Below are 17,466 nucleotides of genomic sequence, written 5' to 3'. Positions count from 1 at the left end.
CTATGGTGCTTTGCTTGGCCGTCGCATCTGGGAGCTTATCTTTAGTCATGTTGCACATATCAGCAGGGGGCACACACTTTAAGAAGGACCACAGAGGCTTAACAATAAATTCAGATCCGGATGAGACAGGGGCCCAATTTTATGAATTGCCCCGGATGTAGTCACTATTCCCCTCACTCTCTGCGGAGATCAGCTAGAGTCATATATATACATATTAGTGGCAAATCTTCAGTCACAGGCCCACTCTGGTATCTAACAATAAGTGGGATCTGTACGGCGCAGCACGTGTACCTGTATTGTGTTGTATAAGACCAAAGACGATCTACTGATGTGGTAGACGTCTTACTGTTGTAGTCACACCTCAGAGGAGTTTATTACCAGGATGACTGTAACGTCGTGTAAGTCGGATCCACTCCCCACTAATAGTCCCACAATGTATTGGTATCTCTCAGCTGGTCAAAGCAGGTGTGACCCCCTGCGAGTTTAATGAAATTGCTGGGTGATTCCCACTCATGGGGGTTGTTCATCTGTATCTGTAAACACTCTATTCCCTCAGTGGATCCCAATCACTTTTGTTATATCCCTCGGGCAGGGGATCACTGTAGCCAATATTGCCCCCAGTACGACGTACCAAACTGGAACTCACCCAGGCAGCTTCAGAACCACACACACACCGCCCAACGTTCTGGCCCGGCCACCCTTGTGCTGATGGGGAGCGTGTCTCAAGGAGTCTCAGCCCGTGCGTCGTGCCGGCCACCTGCTCCAATGCACAACACGCCCCGCGGCCTGAAACGACCGCCGATATGTAGATGAAGGGTGAGGTGTCTCATCAGCGGCGGTGGCCGCGCCCAAGCCACGGCCTGCGCCCAGCACTCGGCCTCATTTACCCCTCCATAGCCGGAATGCATCTGGGCTTGAGGTCCAATCTGACTGCTGATATTTGCATAGAGGGGGCCCAGGTAGTCACGCGCCAGAGGCCCCTTCAATCCAGCGGTCGCCGCCTCACAGCTGCAGCCCAGTCCCATGCATTGATGTGTGCGACACCTCGCGGTCCGACCCCGCCGCCGATGTAGAGGCTGGGAGGCTGCCTATCGGTCAAGCAGCCACTGCAGGCACACCTCAGGACAGCCACACACACAGACGGAGGCCTCACCTTCCTCAGCAACCAATAATATCTGTCCAGGGCACCCACTCCACGGTTCGATTCAACCGCTGAACCTTAGGGTTTCGCAACGGGACCAAGGCGTTCAAGGTGGCCCAGCCCACGATCTCTGTGCCGCACAGGTGGAGCACGTCGGAACCGCTGTTCCGGTATACGCTGGTCTATCGCCTCGGTCCAGACGCTGCCTTTCCGTTGAGGCCGGGGCTCTCAAGGCTGCAATGAATTCGCTGTGCCACAGCCCTCCACTCACATCAGGGGCGATTTTGGGACCATTTTGGGTACCTGTGAGGTATATGTACTCACTACACTGGGTTGTTGTGCGTTTTCGAAGGCCGATCTGGCAAGATAAATACAGGATTACTGTGTGGCTAGGGGAGCTTCTTTACGGCTTGTCCACCATGTTGGACTGCCTGGCCACGCCCCTTCTCCTAGTTTTATGATCAGAGAATCTAGATTTCATGAAAGACACGAAGGCTAGCATTATCCCACCCTCCCTGTCCAAGTAATGTTGCATTGAAGGGAGAGTGAGGATTTTGTTTAAGGTTTTGTTAAATGTATGGTGAAATGTATAAATTGAATCCAAAGTTATGTTGTTTGTAGAAATTTCAGCTTACATTTGGTGTTATGTTGTTTTTTTCTAGAAAATTGATCACAGTGGAAAAACCGGAGCATAGAAGAAAAGAGTGGCCAAAAGAACAAGTTACTTACCTTCGGTAACGCTTTTTCTGGTAGATACAATATCTGCCTGTGGATTCCTCACCTTGTGAATATCCCCCTTGCGCCAGCAACGTTCGGAAAATTCTTCGTAGCACGCCGGCGTGGACGACGTCATAGGAGCACGGCATCGTGCGCGACTCCGTCTGACGTCACCGACTCCATATAAGGCCCACGTCGGCGTGATGACGTCAGTTCCGCCCTTTTTTCCGTGCCTTCGAGGCACCCGGACGGACCAACGAGTACATATATATATATATACACAATGTACACAATACATGCAAATCAAAAGCAATTAAAGTGCAAAACTATACAAAATCAGATAAAAACAAAATTACATTTGCACATAAACCCAGGTATAGCAGAGTGGACAACGGGGAGGCGGGTGGGTCAGTGAGGAATCCACAGGCAGATATTGTATCTACCAGAAAAAGCGTTACCGAAGGTAAGTAACTTGTTCTTCTGATAGATACATCTGCCGTGTGGATTCCTCACCTTGTGAATAGAGTCCCACAGCAGTCCCCACTCCCGGAGGAGGGTGTCCACTCCGCTACACCAGGAAATCCTGGAGAACAGAGCGCGCGAAGTGGCCGTCCCTCCTCACCTCAGCACCCAAGCAGTAGTGCTTCGCAAAAGTGTGGAGGGAGGCCCAAGTCGCGGCCCTGCAAATGTCCTCAACAGGAACACCTCTAGACAATGCAGAAGTAGCAGACTTCGCTCTAGTTGAATGAGCTCTAATACCCTCAGGAGGGTCCTTACCCGCCAGAGAGTAGCAAATCTTGATGCAGAGAATAATCCATCTGGAAAGTGTGCGCTTGTGCACCGATCTGCCCTTCTTGCAGCCAGCAAAACCCACGAAGAGCTGATCGTCTATTCGATAGTCTTTAGTCCTATCAAGATAGAAACTAACCGCTCTCTTCGGGTCCAGGCGATGAAGCCTCTCCTCCTCCTTGGAAGGGTGTGGGGGAGGATAAAAGGTAGGAAGGGTAATGGATTGACCCAGGTGGAAGGGAGTAACCACCTTAGGCAGAAAAGCAGCCCTGGTCCTAAGAACCATTCTTTCAGCATGGATGGACAAAAACGGGGGCTTAGAACTAAGAGCTTGAAGCTCACTTACCCTCCTTGCCGAGGTAATTGCAACTAAGAAGACCGTCTTAAAAGAAAGAAGCCTCATTGGACACTTGTGTAAGGGTTCAAACGGCGAACCCATCAGATAGGTTAACACAAGATTCAAGTCCCAATGAGGCACAATGAAGGGAGAAGGAGGGAACCTATTAGTGAGTCCCTTCAAAAACCTCAATACCACCGGAGATTTGAAAAGAGAGGGCTGATCCGGCAAACAGAGAAATGCCGATAAGGCCGAAAGGTAACCTTTGACAGTGGCAACAGCAAACCCTTGCCGTGCCAGAGAAAGAGCAAACAACAAGATATCCGATAAATGAGCCTTTAACGGGTCAACATCCCTCTCCCTACACCAAGATACAAACTTAGACCACCTATACGAATAAATGGACTTGGTGGAGTCACGCCTGGCAGAAAGTATGACATCCACCACATCGTGAGGGAGAGAGAAAGAATTCAGATTGCCCCGTTCAATCTCCAGGCATGAAGGTGTAATGTCTGGAGGTGGGGGTGTAGAACCTGCCCCTCCATCTGAGAGAGGAGGTCTGCCCTGAGAGGGAGACGGAGCGGCGGGTGAGAGGAGAGGTGGAGAAGATCTGTGTACCACACCCTTCTTGGCCAATCCGGGGCGACCAATATGACTTGGGCCCGGTCTTGGCGAATCTTCCTCAGAACCCGAGGAATCAAGGGTATGGGAGGAAACGCGTAAAGGAGCTGACCTCTCCAGCTCAACTGAAACGCGTCCCCCAATGCTCCTTGCATCGGATACTGGAGACTGCAGAATGACGGGCAGTGAGCATTCTCGCAAGTGGCGAACAGATCCACCCGAGGAGTCCCCCACATCTGAAAGATGTTGCGAACAACCTCCGGGTGAAGCCTCCACTCGTGGTCGGCAGAGAACTGCCGACTGAGAATGTCCGCACGTACGTTCAGGACTCCGGCCAGATGATTTGCCATCAGACAAATCTGGTGGTCCTGAACCCAGGACCAGAGACGCAGAGCCTCTTTGCAAAGACACCACGACCCTACTCCTCCCTGCTTGTTGATGTACCACATCGCGGTCGTATTGTCCGTCAGGACCAGGACCGACCGACCGCGAAGGGAAGGGAGGAAGGCCTTGAGCGCCAGACGTATGGCCCGCAATTCTAGAAGGTTGATGTGAAGCAACCTTTCCTCCGGAGACCAAAGACCCTTGACCTCCAGATCCCCCAGATGAGCACCCCACCCTAGAGTGGATGCATCCGTTATCACCGTGGCCACCGAAGGTGGAAGCTGAAAAGGCTTTCCTTGAGACAGATTGCCTTCCACGCCCCACCAAGACAGATCTGCCGCAGTTTCTCTGGAGATCTTCACTGACTCCCCGAGATCTCCATTGTGTTGATACCACTGCCTGCGGAGGCACCACTGGAGTGCCCTCATGTGCCAGCGTGCATGGTTGACCAGGAGAATGCAAGAAGCCATCAGACCGAGCAGGCGAAGGACCTTCAGGACCGGAACAACCGCTCCATTGTGAAACAAAGGAATCATTTCCTGAATGTCACGAATCCTTTGCGGAGGAGGGAATGCACGACATACAGTAGTGTCCAGTACCGCACCTATGAACAGGTTGCGCTGGGAGGGCACCAGGTGAGACTTGGGCACGTTTATCGAAAAACCCAACCTGAACAACAGCTGCGATGTCTCTTGCAGGTGATGAAGCACCTTCTCGGGCGACTCCGCTTTGATCAGCCAGTCGTCCAGATACGGGAATACAGGTATCCCCGACCTCCTGAGATGTGCCGCCACCACTGCCATCACCTTGGTGAAAACTCGAGGCGCAGTAGTAAGACCAAACGGAAGGACCGCGAACTGGTAGTGTTGCGATCCCACCGTAAATCGGAGATACTTCCTGTGCGACTTCAGGATCGGGATGTGAAAATACGCATCCTGCAAGTCGATCGACACCATCCAGTCTTCTTCCAACAGCGCTTGAAGAACCTGCGCAAGAGTGAGCATTTTGAATTTCTCCTGCTTGAGATAGAGATTCAAAATCCTGAGGTCCAGGATTGGACGTAACCTGCCATCCTTCTTGGGGATCAGGAAATACCGGGAGTAGCACCCCTGACCCCTTTCCTGCTCTGGAACCACCTCTATCGCACCTTTCTTGAACAAAGCCAGGACTTCTTCCTGCAAGCGAACAAGGTGGTCCTCCGAACAAAAACCCTGGCAAGGAGGGTAATTGGGAGGGAACTCCTGGAAAGGAAGAGCATACCCATTTTCTACGAGATTGAGAACCCAAAGATCTGATGTAACCAATTCCCAATCCCGTAGAAAATGAGTAAGCCGACCCCCCACCGGAGCCACATGATCCAGAATGGCGGATCTAGGGCTGCTTTGCTGCAAGGGGAGGGGGTTGGTTATTAGAGGAAGAGGAAGAGGAGGAGGAGGCCTGGCGTCCACGACCACGGCCCCTTTGCTTTCCTCTGTAGGATTTATACAGAGGATTCTGACGTTGCTGCTGCTGCTGCTGTCCCTGGTTGTAGGGACGAAAATTGGATCTGCCAAAACCCCTGTACTTCCTAGCCGCAGAGCCCCTCATCTGAAGGCCCAAAGACTTCGCCGTAGCTCGGCTGTCCTTGAACCTCTCCAGTGCTGCGTCAGCCTTCTTGCCAAAGAGGCCTGTCCCATCAAACGGCAAGTCCAACAATGTAGACTGAACATCAGAAGAAAAATCAGAGGACTTAAGCCATGCGGCCCTTCTTGTAACAACAGTAGAGCCCATAATTCTGGCAACAGAGTCCACCGTGTCCATACCACTCTGTATAACCATACGAGCTGCAGCCTGAGTATCAGCAACCACCTCGATAAAGTTCTTCCTATCGTCCTCCGGAAGCTTAGGAGAAAGTTGTTTAACAGAGTCCATTAAGGCATGAACGTACCTCCCCAAAAGGCAAGTAGCATTGGTGGACTTCAAGGCCATGCTACCTGAGGAGAAAATCTTTTTAGCAGACTGGTCCAATTTCTTAGAGTCCTTGTCTGCCGGCACCTGAGGGAAAGAGCCGGCAGCCCTGCTGGAACAGGCGGCCTGCACTACCAGACTCTCCGGTGCAGGATGCGAGGAAAGAAAATCAGGGTCATCAGGGCCCACCCTGTAACGCCTTGCCACTGACCTGGAAACCGCAGGAGCAGACAAAGGTCTCTTCCAGACCTCCTTTATTGGTTCAGACAATGCCTCTGTAAAAGGAAGAGTAGGCTCCACAATAGAAGAAGGCGAATGCAAAACTTCCGTAAGGATGTTGGGCTTGTACTCAACTGTGGGCAAAGTCAAGCCTAGCAACTCTGCAGCCTTCTTAATAATAACATGATAGGGTGCCAAGTCCTTAGATGGAGTGTCTGAAACGATTGGCAAACCCCACTCAGGAGAAAGTTCCAGGCCACTTGCGTCTTGAAGGTCCTCAAAACAATCCCCCTGATCTTGCAACTCCCCTTCCTCAACCTCGGAGTCCATACACTCCTTCTCCTCCAAGAGGCGTTGAGCCCTGCGCCTCGACCAATCCATACGGACCGAAGTCGACGGATCCGGCAACGACTCCGACGGCGCCGGAGCCGACGTCGAGCGAGGAGCCGGAGGACGGGAAGCACCACGATCCGAATCCACACGAGGCCGATCCGGAGTCGGCGAAGCCGCATGCGAAGTCGACGACCTCGGCGGCGCCGTACCGAGCCAAGGAGTACAAGGCGTCGGCATAAACGGCATAAAGGGGGCCGGGGCATAAGCCTGGGGCACACCCAAATTGAAAGACAAAGGACCCATGGGACCAACATGCGCACCAGAGGGGTACATTGCCCTCGAGTAAACACCAAACATGGCGTTTAAAAATTGCGAGGGATCCTGACCTGGAAAGGGTGGGTACGAACCCAACGGCCGCTCCGAAGGAGGCTGATCCGGCAAAGGCGCACCCTGGCCCTCTTGTTCTTCAGGCTCCACAACCGGAGTCGGTGCTCGAGGAACCTCTTCTTCATGCACCGATGAATGGTGCGACTCCAGATCCTGTTCGGGCTCTTGAACTGGAGAACCAACGTGAGATAGAGCAGGAGAAGGAGACACGAAGTCCTTGTGGTGTTTACGTGACTTCTTCCTCGAATCCGAAGACTCCTTGCCAGAGTGGTGTCTGGAGTGATGTTTACTCCTCTTATGCTTCTTTCTCGAGGAGCCCGAAGCATGGCCCGAGGCCGACTTGGAACCGGACCTCGACCTCCCTCTGGACCTCGATCTCTCTCTCGACCTCGACTTGGCCCTCGAAGCCGACCTCGACTTCGACCGCGACAGCTGTCTCGACTTCGAGCGCCTGGACACTGACCTCGAAGACCTTCCGGCTTCCCTTCCCTTCACCTTTGCAAGCAGAAGCTTCGCCTCCCGCTCACGCAAGGCTTTGGGGTTCATCTTGTCACAGGAACGACAGTTCTTAACATTGTGACCTGAACCAAGACACCACAGACAGTCGGAATGCGGATCGGTGATCGACATCATCCGGGAACAGGAACCACATTGTTTGAAACCTGTCTTCCTCGACGACATCTCCGGCGTTGAAGTGAACTCCAACAGAGAAACAGAATCAGCTAAACAGCGAAAAGATACAAAAGTATCGCAGAAGATCCCAGAAACCGTTAGCGTCGACGACGCGGAAAAAAGGGAACTGACGTCATCACGCCGACGTGGGCCTTATATGGAGTCGGTGACGTCAGACGGAGTTGCGCGCGATGCCGTGCTCCTATGACGTCGTCCACGCCGGCGTGCTACGAAGAATTTTCCGAACGTTGCTGGCGCAAGGGGGATATTCACAAGGTGAGGAATCCACACGGCAGATGTATCTATCAGAAGGATATGTTATTTTATCATTTACAAGTCCAAGAAAGTTCAGTCTCGGAGAAGCTATAAAGAGGAAGATGGCTGCTGGGCTTTGGTTTATACAGACTGTAAAGGAGGTTCTAATTCTTGAACTTTAAGTGTAGTTGAAGTTTGCTTTACAATGCTGCAGTTTGGAGTAGCAATAAAAGGTTGTGCATAATGCTAGCCTCCGTTGCTTTACTGAAATCCAGATTCCCTGATCATAAAACTAGGAGAATCTACATTTGTCTGAGACTTTTGTCAACAAGAGAACAAACAGCATGACTTTTCGCCAGTTATTACTTGTAAGGTGAGTCCTACTTCAATGCAGGACAATAGAATGATGGAGCAAAAGGAAGCACCACTCAACCATAGCTTGGTGTCATAAAAATGAGTCCATTCACTGTATCCTTCTGCTTTTGGGATCGTTACCGGCTTGAGCCCCCATCTTCACTTCCCTGGCCCTCCTCTACTGGGCTTGATGTGACTTGGTCGTGAGAACATCGGAGAAGCTGTGGATGGTGAGGGAGGGTTCAGAAGGGACTACGGAATTGGAATTGGATCCCTGGTAGGAGGACATGACATCCTTACGGGTCGGCACCTGCAGCTCGAGCTGCACTTCCTCAGCGCAGGGCGCTTCTAAGCTGCTGTAAATCCCACCACGTTCTAGGCTGAGGACGTGTTCGGGAAGAGCGGTGACTGGACATTATACTTCCTGCTCGAGTGTCTGTATACACATCTAACTGTTGTCGCTTGCATTGTTTTGGTAAATTACACCAATTGCAGGTTGTCTAAGGACTATTAATGTTAGCCGATTAACAGTGAGAGGCAAAATTGCATCTGAAAGGGATCTCTGCCACTGGACTGTTTAACCCTTCATTGCCCAGAATAAAACAGGAAGAATGCTAGAAACTAACTGATTTTGCCTTTCACAACTCCACTTCCGAAGCAGGGCAGAGGATACCTGTAGCAATCATCCAAGCAGAGAAAAGATGATTTTAAAGTAAGGTTTAATGGCAGCACGAATGAACTTCATCTGTGTCCTGTTCCAGGCACAGAATATAACAATACCATTACATATAATTTTCTTTTTCTTTTCAAACAACAACTTGTTGCACTGCGGGGCTTGTCGTTTTTCTGTTAACAGTTTTACTATGAGTTCAAGACCACAGCATACAAAGTATACAAAGTGCTTCTCGGTAAAATGCCCCAAATTCCCCACTTGTCAGCTGTGTTTTAATAATTGCACAGTCAGCTATGTTTTACATTTTTACAAAGTTGACTACTTCATTAAAAAATAATTTTGGGAGGGTTTACTCTTTCACTCACATGATGCATTTAAACAAGCATTGGCAATATGAATCTTTTTTCTTTTGGGTATCTTCACCACACAATAATGGTACAACATTGATAGCAGCACACAACCTTCTCTAACATAAATAGTTAAGGGCATTTGGCAGTAGTAGAAGGGACATAACCAGTTTTCACTCACACAAACAGGACAGGCACAACACAGATAGCTAATACACTGAAGAGTGAGAGGCAATAAAGTACTGTTGTACAAATTCCATAAACATACAAGATGTACAAAAGATCGGGAAGAAACAACCACATCTCTTACGGAATTAACATACATTCATAAACTCATATAGGATGATGAACACTCACCTAACTAGTGTGCTACTCTTTATCAGTGGGTTCCATATTTTACAATTGGAAGCATTCATAAGTATTACTGTTCACACCGTCTCTTAGCTATGGATTCCCAAGTTTGGGTGCGGTTATGTTACCTATGTCAGCATTTATGTTCTTCTTTTGTTACACTGTTAGACTAATATTAAAATTGTATGTGGGTGAGCTAAAATGTTGTTTACCACAAGATTAAAAACAGGAATGCAGAGCAACGGACCCCACTTGTCTTTTCTATTAACATGTTTTGGTGCTCGACTATTGCCTTTATGGGGTCGGGCGTCTTCCCCAGGAATATAGGCATCTCACATAGTATTGTGAAATAGGTGCTATAGGCGGGTTAACTTCCAAACTTTTACCCTGGAACAGGTGCAGTATGTGCTCGAAAGAGGCAAATCTGGTTCTCCTCTGGACCCTTGTCCCGCCAGGACTGTAGCCCTATTAGCAAGCCAGATTGCCTCGGCTGTAAGATCTTTATTTAACCTCTCTATCAAGTCAGGGAAAATCCCCTTAGCCTTTAGAGCAGAGCACAGCATTGAGTCAGTCTTGGTTACTGTGACTGATACAATCAGGTGCTCGCTGGATACCAACACCCCAGCCATGCTCATGCTCTTAGACCTATCCCCAATATTTGATACTGTGTCCCACGTTAACCTACTCCAAAGACTACAAGAGATTGGAATCGATGGGTCTGCCCTGGCCTGGTTTCAGGATTTCCTGAAAGATAGAATGTAGGGCTTCTCACTGGGAACTTCCAAAGCCAGGCCCAGGCTAGTCGATAAAGGGATCCCTCATTGCTCTTGTCTGAGCCCTACATTATTTAATGTGTATGTGGCATCGCTGGCCAAATTAGTCAGAGCATATGGTATTGATATTTTATCATTTGCTGATGACACTCAGCTTATCATTTCCTTTGATGAGGATCTTGACAAAGTAAAGGACTGCTTTTCGGCCGGAATGAACGAGCAGGGCCGGCTTTAACACTGGTGGCGCCCTGTGCGAAAATGTCTGTTGGCGCCCCCCCCAATGACCACTTCTGCCACAGATTCCCTCACTAGCACCCTTTAACAGTGCCCCTCAAGTCTCCATAACCACTGTCTCTCAGATTCATTTAGTTTTGTAGCACCACTCATATCAGTGTAAGGTGTCAGAGCACTTTACACCACACACACATTGCAAAGACATAGTCATATGTCTGTAAATTCGTGTATAGGAAATGTTACATCAGATAGGACTACAAGGTGTAGTTTAGGAGTGACATGTCATCGATACTGGTAGGCAATATAGTTATAGTCCTTATTCTGGAAAAGCACAAATTCAGAATTTCAAACGTAACATCATTATTAGGGGTTCTCTTTAATAATAAGAAATGTTTTCTACCCAAATGAACCCTCTTCCCGAGATTAGGATGATGTAAGACTGGGCAAACAAACATATAGCTCTAACATATAACTTGCAGTTTGAATGCAGCTCTTTGAGGACAGTTAATAGCTCAATGTACTATATTAGGAATTTTACTTATAAATGACAAGTTACAAAAGGATCTCTCTTACAAAAGCAATAACCCACTGACCTATTTAAATTAAATGCACTTTGTTATCTAGATAGAACACGTTCTCAGCAGCAGGCATTTTAACCCTCTGCGCTACCTTAGGATGAGTCAAAACTTCTACTAGACAAACCTCCGGTCTCCTTTCAGGAAGACAATTAATCATGGGAGTTATCTTGACATTTTAATCGATGCTCGAAAATTGCTGGAGTCCAGGAACGAGGCAGCAAGTGCTTTTAAAATGATAATATACATTTTTTAAAATGATGCCCCAAGTCAGCGCCGCCCGGTGCCAATCGCACTGCCCTAGAGCCGGCCCTGGGAACGAGTGGAGGTCAAATACATTTCTCCAGCTGAATCCAGGGAAAACAGAGATCATTCTGTTTGGGAAAGCTCAAATCCTATGGACTGTGGACTGGTGGCCACAAAGTTAGGCAATGACCGACTCCTAGCAAGGTAGTAAGAAACCTTGGTATCATGGTAGATCGTGAATTTAACATGAAAGCGCAAGTTCTATGTACAATTGGTTCCATATGCTACAATTACTGAAGAAAGCTTTGCCATTCCCCCCTTTGTCTGTCAGAATAAACTTAGTACAGGCTCTTGTTGTGAGCTGGCTGGATTACGGCAATGCTCTATTGTCAAGTTTGTAGGTAGTACAAAACACGGCAGCACGGTTGAAATGCAACCAACTGCCCAGCATGGCCTCCACTCCTCCAGGACCGGACTGGGAACCAAAACAGGCCCTGGCAAAGAGCTCGGCCGACCCCCTTGGGGATGGCCGAGCTCCATTCCCAGCGTCTTCCTGAGCTTGTCAACCAATGGCCAACAGACACACTGGAGCGGTACTGCACCCGTGTTCCATTGTCCAAAGTTTGCACTTAAGGGGTCAAGGCCCATCTGCTTCGGGATATGTTTTTCTATACATCTTTTTTATTTGCATTTTCACCACAAATAATAATATATACATGAATTATTATGCAACAAATGTATTACATTTCCAATATAAAGACCATCACACAAGACTCCCAACCCAAACTCAAACGTGGGCTGTGTACATTTAGCCATTGATAATTGTGGAGTGCCTGTGTCCATAGGAATCGTGTGAATGCATGCTGCAATGAAGGAAAGCATTGTAGAGGGACTGGACAGAAGTAGTTTTGCGTGGAATAGAGAATGTGGGGTAGAATCATCTTTTTGAAGAGGCAGACCCACTAGAAAACTGAGTTACCGAATCTTTATACCAATTGTAGAATAAGGTTGTACATCGTTGTAATGACCACACACAATCCCCTAGGTGAGCACCTTGGGATTGCAAGAGCAAGCCCCTGCTACTCGAAAGGGAACCCCTGGACTCTGTGCACAATAGATCTCATTTTGGTATATCATATAAAGAGCCAGCTTCCTACAGTAGTCCCAGCGAATGATGCCTGGAGAGTACATGCCCTAAACATTAAAGATCAAAAAACAGGTAAGACAGGTGAAACGCTGTTTGGATTAACAATTGGACAAAGAAAGATTGCTAAATGGGTGATCAACTGAAGATTCCCTGGAATTTGTGGCGTATGAAATTTCTGGTAGTAAAAGTATTGTATGACTGCTCTATTAATGTGAAATCGTGCAGTTGCCGTCTGAATTAAAGGTCACGACGTGGGTTGCAATTGACCTGGCATTAATGCAAATTGCAAACTTGAAACAAGTCAAGGGGAAGGTCATGAACTTTTTAAGACTATGTGGGGCGGATGGAGTGCTACAATAGGAATAATGTCATATGTACCAGGTGACACCATGTTAAGTGACCTAAGATAATAAAATACACCTATGAAGTAATTCTAAGTCTTGGTTAAGGGGGAAAAACGGTAAAGCAAGAGTAAAGAAACCCCTCTTAACTTGTATTGCTTCTATAGTGTCTAGTTAGTACACTCTGTTCTGATCTGAGAATCCCTATACAATGAAAATAATTTATATAAAAAGTTTTTATTTTGCATTTTTTGGGACATCTGTGCTTTCTCTAACAAAAAAAAACCACACACAATTTAAGGACTGGTCATTCGCAACTGGTTGGTAAAAAACAAGTGTGATACGTAAGCACAGAGCAGAGAGCATCTAAGATGTGCGAGCAAGCCAATAAATTGGAATGGACTACAATAAGCCCATTTGCACGGAAGCCGTAGGGTCAGGGCATACAAAAATGCACTCATCAACATACGCACTACTTAAGTTCTAGAATTAACAAAATATGGTTTGTGTGCGAGATACCCAAAATATGGTGGGCAACAAAGCAGGTCATTCAAAGATAAGAAGGGGGCGTGCCGTGGCAAAGTAAGTAGACTCCAGGGTACCTAGAGAAAGCACCAGAGTGATAACGTAAACTTGCATTACCTGTGAATGCATTCATGCGATTGGGATTGTTCAAGGTGAGTACACCGATGCCACTATCACCAAGAGAAAGGTCAACGGACCCACCAGAAAACTGGCAAAGTTGTCTCTTCAGTACATCTTCATGAAAACCATGCGCCTCACTGTACAGAGACATGGCTCTGAGCTGCATCTGTTTGATTCTTGAGAATTCCAGAACACGTCTCCATGTACAAGCTGCCATCTCTAGAAATGTAAAGAAAGAAAGCTAAGCATACCTCTGCAACAATCAGTGTCTTTATGCACTGCACGCTTTTACAACATCCAATAAAAGAGGGCACTTTAGGCTTTAAAAGATCAAGTTATTTTTAAATTCAAAATTAAAATAATTGGTGTCGAAAGAGAAATTTCTTTTTAATGGCAGCAGCAATAATAAACTTTAGCAAGAAATATAATACATAAACGATTTAAGAAAAGACCCTTCAATTTTGTAGTCAAAAGGTTAATTACGTCGGTAATAACATTTATAATACAGTTCAAGGAGACAGGACCGCATACTGTAGTAGGACAGGAAGGCTAAACTATCGCTGTTACCTTTTTCACTTAAATAGACAGCAAAAAATAATGGTTTCAGGACATACGAAAAACACACCACAGCATGCCTTGAAAAAAGTACCAACACGAAACCTACATAATTTATCGTTGGAGCCAGGGCTCTGTGCCGAACGGCTTGCCTGCTTCCGTTGTCAGACGGTGGGATGACCAAGCTGACTGAGGTCAATGCTGTTGCAAAGCATTTTGTGTTTAAACAGGGTTGATTACAGACAAGGGCCATACGAAAGGTAGCACTCAGATTGCATTATTTGCCAGGCCCGTATTTTTCACGGCCACACGCTGGTGCTCAAAAATGTGCGTGTGCTCACTGCTCACACTGCTCACTTCTCACTAGTGGAGAAGTTACGGCATGACGTAATGGCAGGTGAGCGTTGTAGGGGAAGGGAAATCCTTTAAAGAGTCATTTTCTCTCTGGATTTCCCTTCTCTTTTTGAAACGCAGGAGCAGAAACATCGTTGTGGTGTCACCAAGGCTTTAAGTGGAAGCTTTTTCAATATTATATACAAGTCCTCTACCCAGACTTTCAAAACTGACCTCACATCTCTTCTCTTCCAAAGACACTTCCAGAATTAATATATCTCTTTTCATGTCCCTCAAGGAAGTTCTTACAATGTTGTAAATATGTCATCTATGCCTGTAGGATCCTAATGCTATTGTGTTTTTGATTTTTGTGTGACTGCCACCTATTGTTTTATTTTACTTTTTAGGTCTCCCTTGCGTTGCAGCGCATGCGCTGTTCTTTTGCGAGATCTATTGTCGTCGGTTTTGCTTCGAGGTAATCAAGGCAAAGGCGGAGGAGTTGGAGGCCCGTTCCCGCCGGAATAATGTAAGGATAGCGGGACTTCCTGAATCAACAAATACGGGCCGCGTGGAATCATATATTGAGCAGCTATGCAAAGACGTCTTTGGAGAGAGCGCTTTGTCACCAATTATTATAATTGAGAATGCACATAGATCTCTTGCACCGAAACCGCCACCGGGTGCTGCGCCGAGGCCCATTGTAGCTCGTGTATTGAACTATCGGGATCGTGACAACATACTTCGGCTCGCACGTGAAAATGGTCAGCTCCATCATCAAGGGAATAAGCTGGAATTTTATCCAGATTATACCATTGCAGTACAACAGGCAAGACGGGAGTTCACTATGGTCAAAGCTAAATTGCGGGAATTACAGATAAACTACGCCATGCTCTATCCCGCACGCTTAAAGGTGACCTGGGAGGAGAAGACGGTAATTCTCACCAATCCTAAGGCGGCTCAGGATTTCATAAAAAAAATAACAAGCAAAGGCAAGAAAGTGGACAGAAAAGAGCAGCAGCAAGACTCTGATTGATGGTAAGGTACTGGAATGATGACTGAGTGCAGCGACTGCAGCGACATCCAGCTGTGTTGTACTCTGACCGAGTATATCTATCATGGGTAAGACGGTATGGTTGCCGATTGTATTGCAATCTGAGGACCCATGGCTGAGTTTGATCGTTTGTATTACACCCGGATGAATGCAATGATAGGCAGGACTATTATGCAAAATGGGGGCAGATGAGCGAATATATCACGGTTACACCATGCACACGTGCTACAGCTACTGAACATTGGCGCTGCGATGGAACTCCTCTAGTGGTTGTTGATCGTCTGTTGTACTGGTGGCCGACAGCAGGCAACGGGGCCAACAGAGGACAGTCCAGTTAGCTGTTGCATGCTTAAGGAGGCATAATTTAACGCTGGACTGATAGTTGACGGAGTTACTGCACTATGTCCTAGGAACTCTATGATGAAAGGTTAACTTTGCACATGTTTGTGAAATTGCCAACACCTTGGATGTCAAATCAGGAGGAGGTGGATGGGATAAAACAATAGGATATTGTGGGTTATCGTTTTTATGTTGCTGATTTGATATTGGCGCCGATGTTCTAGGCCAATGCACCTCGTTGTTTTCTGAAACAGAGCGTCTGTATAACTAAGTTAGGTCTGCCCCCATCCATTAAGTTGGGTGGTGTAGTGTACCCTCGGTGGGCCTCCACATGGGTGATCCCCATAAAGGTTATGTTATCTAGAAATGTTACTTGGGGGATATGGCTTCGGCAGGATTGGGTTGCTGAAGTGGGTGGGGGTGGGAGGTGTTGGGGTTATGTTCTCATTAACAGGTCAAAGCATTTAAGATGCATTGCTGAAATTCATGATGTACTTCAGATGCCTCGTAAAGGGTCACTTAGGGAGATGGGAGAAGACATTGTTGACATGAAATTGCCATGGAATTGCTACGACGCATATGATGCCTCATAGAGAGCAGTCATTAGGTAAAACAAGTTTGAACCTCCTCATGTGGAATGTACGGGAATTCACGAATCCAAAGAAAATAAGGCAGATATTTACTTGTCTAGATAGGTGGGAAGTAGATATAGCTTTATTACAAGAGACTCAGATAGCACCAAACACGCATAAAACTATAGGTGCGAGATGGGCGGAAACGACACACGCCGCTAACTACTCGTCATACTCCAGAGGGGTCATGACACTAGTGAGGAAGAGTGTAAATTTTAAAGTGATTCGAACGATTCTAGATCCCAATGGGAGGTGCGTTATACTAACAGGGATATTGAGGGGGCAGCAGATAACGCTAGCTAATGTATATGGTCCCAACGTGGATACCCCAGATTTTTTTCAGGAACTTTGGAATCATATGCATGGGCTCAGTGATACCAACATATTGTGGGGAGGAGACCTTAATGTTGCATTAAAAGATCGCATTGACCGGTCAGTGACCTCCAGGGAACCACACAGAAAGGCACATGCGAAAATTCAGGATATAATGGAGGAACTAATATTGAGGGATCTCTGGAGAGAGAGACATCCAGACATAACGGGGGCAACACACATTAATATGGCACATGGAAGCTGGTCCCGCATAGACTATTGGTTGGGATCAGATAACATTTTACCATGGACAGAGAACCTGAAAACACTGCCTAGAACCCTCTCGGATCACAATCCGGTCTTGTTATCACACCAGATACCGCACTACTCCCCCCCCTCCATTCAGCTGGAGATTTAACGCCAAAGCACTTACAGACACCATCTATGCAGACACCATAGCCACGGCCATAAAAGATTACTTCCAGTTAAATGAGTCGACGGTTGAAGACCCGGGCATTCTGTGGGAGGCGTTTAAAGCAACTTTGAGAGGGGTCTGCATAGGCACAACGCTAGGTATATTAAGAGATATTAGGAGACAGATCACACAATGTGAAACCCGAATGAAAGAGCTAGAAACTAAATATGAGCAAACGCAAAATTCAGCATTATTGGGGGAATTGAGACAGATATACACAGAACACCAAACTTTCACTGAGGATGAGCTCAAATATATTTCCAAGAGACCCACTGCTAGAC

At 47.2% G+C, this 17,466-nt stretch overlaps 1 protein-coding gene across 2 annotated transcripts in view; it reads right to left on the bottom strand.

The window, feature by feature from the left end:
• ECHDC1 (ethylmalonyl-CoA decarboxylase 1) overlaps positions 1 to 17,466 on the bottom strand; it is a 329,806-nt gene that overhangs the window by 179,070 nt on the left and 133,270 nt on the right. For both annotated transcript variants that reach the window (XM_086927019.1, XM_086927020.1), the window contains exon 2: positions 13,486 to 13,707. In XM_086927019.1, the coding sequence (XP_086783145.1) occupies positions 13,486 to 13,705 (220 nt within the window). In that variant the 5' untranslated portion in view covers positions 13,706 to 13,707. The remainder of the gene's footprint in view (positions 1 to 13,485; positions 13,708 to 17,466) is intronic.

The sequence above is a fragment of the Lissotriton vulgaris genome, chromosome 6, assembly GCF_964263255.1.
Source record: "Lissotriton vulgaris chromosome 6, aLisVul1.2, whole genome shotgun sequence".
NCBI classification, from domain to species: domain Eukaryota; kingdom Metazoa; phylum Chordata; class Amphibia; order Caudata; family Salamandridae; genus Lissotriton; species Lissotriton vulgaris.
Note: the sequence above shows the minus strand (reverse complement) of the source record. Positions and strands in the feature narration are given on the sequence as shown.